The following is a 6,047-nucleotide window of genomic DNA, read 5'->3' on the forward strand; positions in this document are numbered from 1 at the left end:
TACAAAAAGCCCTAACTCTACCTAAATCCCTAATTTTCTACCCTTAAGAACATGATTTAAGCCTAGAAATCTAATGGGTGTTGATGGAAATTGAAGAAAATGAGTCTAAGATTACATACCTATGAATTGGTGGTGAAATACCCTTTCAAAAATCGCCCAATTTAGAGTTTGGAAGAAGAAGTTATGAAATTTTGGCTAAATCCCGTTTTGGTTCTTTTTTAAAATCACTGAACAGGCCTTCATCGCGTTTGCGACAGGTCTGTCGCATTCACGATGGGTTAGGCCAAATAAAACATCGCATTTGCGGAGCTTCAGCACCCATAGCCTTTGCGTTCGCGTTGATGTGGACGTGTTCGCGTAGGGTAAAATACCTCTCCCCCTGCCCAAGCCCATAAGCCTTCGCGTTCGCGTTACCAGGCCCGCATTCGCAAAGGGAAAACCCCCAAAGCTTCGCATTCTTGACCTGGGTCTCTCGTTCGCGTAGAAGGAAATCTACTTTAACCTGACTAACTCATCGCGTTCGTGAGGGTCCTCCCGCGAACGCGAAGAAGGACATACCAGAACATCAGAAACTGAACAACCTACAACTTTTTATGAGTTCAAAACCTTCTGAAACCCATCCGAAACTCACCCGAGCCCTCGAGGCTCCAACCCAAACAAGTACACTAACTCAAAAACATCATATGAACTTATCCGTGCAATCAAATCGCCAAAATAACCCCTTAAACAATGAATTAAATCTCAAAATCAATGAAATATTTCAAAACTTCTTAAAACATCAAATTTTGCATTTAAGGTCCGAATTACGTCAAATGACATCCATTTCTTACCAAATTTCACGGACTTATCTTATTTTAAATATAAGACTTGTACCAGATTCCGGAACCAGAATACGGCCCGATACTATCAAATTCTGAATGCATTTCATTTCCAAAACTCATAGAAATTTTCAGAAAACAATTTTCTTTAAAAAATTCATTTCTCGAGCTTGGGACCTCAGAATTCGATTCCGAGCACATGCCCAAGTCCTATATTTTTCCACGGACCCTCCGAGACCGTCAAATCATGGGTCCGGATCCGCTTACCCAAAATATTGACCGAAGTCAACTTAAATGCATTTTAAGTCAAAAATTCAACATTTTCACAGATTTTCACATAATAGCTTTCCGACTACGTGCTTGGACTGCACACGCAAATCGAGGTGATCCTGAAAGATTTTTTAAGGCCTCAGAACGCAGAATTTATTTTAAAAAGTGATGGTAATCACAAAAATTCAACGGGATTGTTAGCTAACCCATAGCTCTGGAATATTTTCTCCTATTGAATTTGTCTCTAAGATTGCCGACTTATTTTTTGTAACCTCTTAATTTACTACTCTAGATTTGTTATAGTTAATAATATTAAGAAAATCGCTTGAATAGATTAATTGTTTGGGTTTAATTTAGTTAATAGTTAATCACAAGTCCCTGTGGGTACGATATCTGGACTTACAATCCTATATTAGTTGTATGACCACGTATACTTGCGTGTGCGTTTGGGAGCAACAATAAGCAAGACATTAAATGGAACACAAATGAATTACACCGTAACTGAGCAAGAACTGCTTGTCATTGTCTATGCTTTTGAAAAATTTCAGGCCTATTTGTTAGGATCCAAGGTGATAGTCTACACCGTTTATGCTGCTCTCTGCTACCTTATGGCTAAGAAGGATTCTAAATCGAGATTGATTTGGTGGGTTCCTTTATTACAAGAGTTTGACTGTGAAGTCAAAGATCGGAAAAGAACATAAAATCAAGTTGCGAATCACTTATCTAGGCTTGAAGAGGCAGGGAGACCAAAAGAAGATATTGAAATTAATGATGCCTTCCTAGATGAACACCTTTTGGCAATATCTAGCACCTCAACTCTTTGGTATGCCGACATCGCTAACTTATTGGTTAGTGACCTTATACCTGACGAATTGGAAGCTTAACAAAAAAAGTTCTTGCGGGATTGTAGGCAATACTATTGGGAGGAACCTTTTTTATTCTGGATCTGGGCCAACAATATAATTTGGCTTTGTGTTCCGAAAGATGAGGTGACTCAAATTCTCAAAGCATGTCATGACTCCCTAGTTGGGGGTCACCAAAGTGGAAACCGTACAATGGCAAAAGTGCTTGAATGTGGCTATTATTGGCCATTGATCTACCAAGACGCAAACCTAATGGTCAAAGCATGTGATCAATGTCAAAGACAGGGGTCAATTTTTAGAAGACATGAGATGCCTATGAATTTTGTGATGGAGGTAGAGATCTTTGATGTGTGGGGGATAGATTTTATGGGTCCCGTCATAAGCTATTATGTCATGACATATATCTTGGTAGTAGTGGATTAAGTCTCAAAATAGGTCGAAGCAGTTGCCTTGCCAAACAATGAGGCAAAGAGTGTAACCGCCTTCTTGAAAAAGAACATATTTACTCGGTTTGGAACCCCAAGAGCCATCCTTAGTGATGGTGGTTCTCACTTTTGCAACAAAGCTTTTGCAAGGTTGCTAGATAAATATGGAGTTATGAAAAAAGTGGCCACTCCTTATCATCCTCAATTAAGTGTTCAAGTTGAAGTCTCCAACCGAGAGATCAAAAATAATATAGCAAAAACTGGTAATGCGAACAGGACCGATTGGTCAAGAAAGCTAGATGATGCATTGTGGGCTTATCAAACTGCATTTAAGACACCTATTGGCACATCATCCTACTAGTTAGTTTTTGGTAAGGCTTGTCACTTGCCAGTGGAGCTTGAACACAAAGCCAGTAGGCGTTGAAAAAGTTAAATCTTGATAGGGCCGAAACTGCTAATCTAAGGATGACATAGCTCAGTGAGATGTAAGAGTTCCATTTCCATGCCTATGAGAATGAAGCCATGTATAAATAAAGAATGAAGTTTGTTCATGACAAAAAGATCTTGAAGCCGGAATTCAAAATCAGGTGACTTGATCTTACTCTTCAACTCAAGGTCGAAATGCTTTCTGGCAAACTCAAATCCAAATGGTCTGGCCCATTCAAAGTTATTAGTGTGTCTTCCTATGGTGCTACTGAATTAGAATCTATGGATGAGACTCAAACCTTCAAAGTAAATAGCCAAAGGGTGAAGCATTACCTTTGAACCATTGGAGGCAACCCATGTGTTGGTAACATTTTTGGTTAGATTTTTATCTTTGTAGGTTTATTTGTAATTGTTGAACAGTTTGACGTACGTGTTTTAGAGTGCATGTTACTCAAAATGTAAAGAAATGGGATGCAAAAACAGAGGGAAAATGAATAAAAATAAAATGAACTTTAGATGTTGTTCTACGGCCACATATGCTGCCACATAATGGGTTCGCAGACGACAAACTGATTGCATACATCAACAGGGAATCAGGAAAATTAGCCCTTCAAAATGCAAAGAAAAGTCAACTTTTGCAGCCTGCAAATTAGTTCTGTGACCACAGAGTGGGTCGCACATCTGTTGTATACCACCCAAGTACTAAACTATCACAAAACACTTCTGTGACCATGAAAGTTATTTTGCAATGGGAATTGCACCGCACATCCCTTAGGTATAAACCCTCATCTCCTCTCTCTCATGTTCGTCTCCCTACTCTAATTTCACACACCAAAAAATGAAAAGAGTAACAAAAGAAAACAAGAAAAATAAAAATAGGAGAAAGTTTGCACAATTTATCTAACCCTACTCGAAAAACGCTGGACTTCTAAGTGAACACTCACCCTCAGAACTGATTCTGGTATGAACTTTCTCCCCCCTTTGTTGGTTTTATTTTTTTTGCTTAAGGTACTCACATCTTTCTTTCCTTTTCTCTATGACACTCATGAATCCTTACCTTGTTCATTACTTCTTGTACTGGGTGTTCAATTTAGGAGGAAAAATATGCTGTCTTACATCAAAATCAAAGGGTTAGAGTTAGTGTTACTGATTTGAGTGTGAGTGTTGGTGATCGTTAGCAATACATAGTGGGTATTGATGGGTTGACATAAAATTGATCTAATGTTGATTGTTGTATAGTTGTTTCATGAAATTGTGCATTAGTTGTGTAGAATAGAAGAAATTAATTGCACAACATTGTATGTGGATGAGTTTTATGTGGAGAGACGATCTCTGCGGTCCGCATAACTGATGTGCGGTCTGTAGAATCATTGCATACTTGTATGTATGTGGGATTATGGAAAGTCATCATGTAATTGCGTTTGCGGCTGCAGACTTGTTCTGCAGACCGCATATCGATCACAGAAGCCAACATGTGAAAGCCAAAGTTTCAAGTTCAAAATGCGTCTAATATGTGGTCACAGATTAATTCTGCATCCACTTCTATTGTCCGCATAATTTGTGACTCTTAACATGGTAAATTCTGCGGTGCACTTCACGGTACGCATATCTATTATGCGATCGCATAAGTGCTCCACATAATATTTTTGCCTTTCGCTTCTTTGACATATGTTACAAATGCTTTACCATGTACTTACTTCATTTTAATATGTAGGAATGGAACCAAAGAAAGCTCTAGCATCGAAAGCATCCACCATACGATGAAAGAGATGGGTTGCGGCTATAAGCCCACAATCACAGCAATCTCAATGCAAAAGGCCAGGTATATTCGAAAATTCATCTGAGCCTGCCTCCCAGTCTGAAGAGGAGGAGGAAAAACTTGACCTTGTGCCACCATTTGACCTCCAAGCCGAAGCACGTAGAAAGAGTGGTGAGGATATTAGGTTTTAGATCACCAACTCTTAGAACAGATACAAAGATGGCTTAGTAAAAAGAAAGATCATCTAAAAAAGCAGCTGAGTGTGAACAACCTGAAAGAACACTACTCGTATTTGCTAGAAAAAATCTAGAAGAGGGGATGGGAATTCTTCACTGTGCTTCCAGGGGAATACAATGAGACAATTGTTAGGGAGTTTAAGGATGCATCAATGACCAAGGAACAAGCGAAGCACCGTGTGTACTTTACCTCTGTCACAGTCTGAGGAGTTGCAGTATCTTGTGGTTCCCAAGAAATAAATGAACCCTATTTCGGAATGTGGGCACCAGGCATGATAGAATTTGATGCAAAAATGGCAAATAAGGAAGATGAGCGAGCTTGGATAGCCTCTGCCATAGCCAAGGCAACTCTAGCCTGGATTGCATCGGGCCAGAAGATTCACAAGAGGGATTTCACCCAAGAAAGCCGGTATCAACTAAGTTTTGTCTGTTCTCGTATACTACCAATGAGAAATAAGATCGACATCAATCTATATAAAGCGATCCTCATCACTTCCATCATATCGGGTTTCAGGATTGATTTAACTCAACTCATATTCCCTGAGATTGGGGTCCAGGCAAACCAAAAGGAAACTTTGCTTCCAATTCCATGCCTAATCCATGCTTTGTGTGAAGACGTAGAATTTCCATCCCCCAAATATGACCGCATAGTAAAAGTTACTCAGGATATTGATATCACTAGGCACAACGATGCTTCAGAGAATGTGTCTGCAGACCAACCAGAGCAATTAGTCACCCTTCCTCCTGCCTCGTCCACTTCACCAACACCTGCTACCTTGTCAGCACTAGCCACTTCTTCAACACAAGCTACCTCCACATCTACTACCAGGCCGGCCACTACTACACCACATGTTTCACTACCAGCAATCTCCAAGCTTCGTCTACTAGCACAACATGCAAATGCCAAAGTAGACAAACTTACAAAAGACCTTCCATTGCTCATCCGTCAAGCGTTGACACCGCTCCAAACCTCAGTAAGTGATCTTCAAAAGAAACATCTATCATATGAAGATCGACTCAAATAACTTAAAGCTCTCCTTGAGAAGGTCGAGCGAGGTGGAGCTGGGGACATGCCTCAACTCAAAGAGGATGTAGCTGAGCTCAAGTTGGAGCTGCATAAGATGCAGACACCAGAGGTAGAACTGACTACCCTTCTCCCGGTGGAGGGAGAGCATGGCACTTGCACCTCCCAAGTACCAAGCCTTGATTTGGATTTCACAAACCTCCTCTTAGTAGAGGAGGCACATGGC

The 6,047-nt window shown here is 40.2% G+C and overlaps 1 protein-coding gene across 1 annotated transcript; it reads left to right on the forward strand.

The window, feature by feature from the left end:
• The first annotated feature begins 2,143 nt into the window (after nt 1-2,143).
• LOC107766661 (uncharacterized) lies at nt 2,144-2,737 on the forward strand. Its single transcript, XM_016585470.2, has 2 exons — nt 2,144-2,284; nt 2,387-2,737. Exons 1-2 carry the CDS (start codon nt 2,144-2,146, stop codon nt 2,735-2,737), a joined length of 492 nt encoding a protein of 163 aa, XP_016440956.2.
• Nucleotides 2,738-6,047: the final 3,310 nt, after the last annotated feature.

Source organism: Nicotiana tabacum, chromosome 7 (assembly GCF_000715075.1).
Source record: "Nicotiana tabacum cultivar K326 chromosome 7, ASM71507v2, whole genome shotgun sequence".
Taxonomy (NCBI): domain Eukaryota; kingdom Viridiplantae; phylum Streptophyta; class Magnoliopsida; order Solanales; family Solanaceae; genus Nicotiana; species Nicotiana tabacum.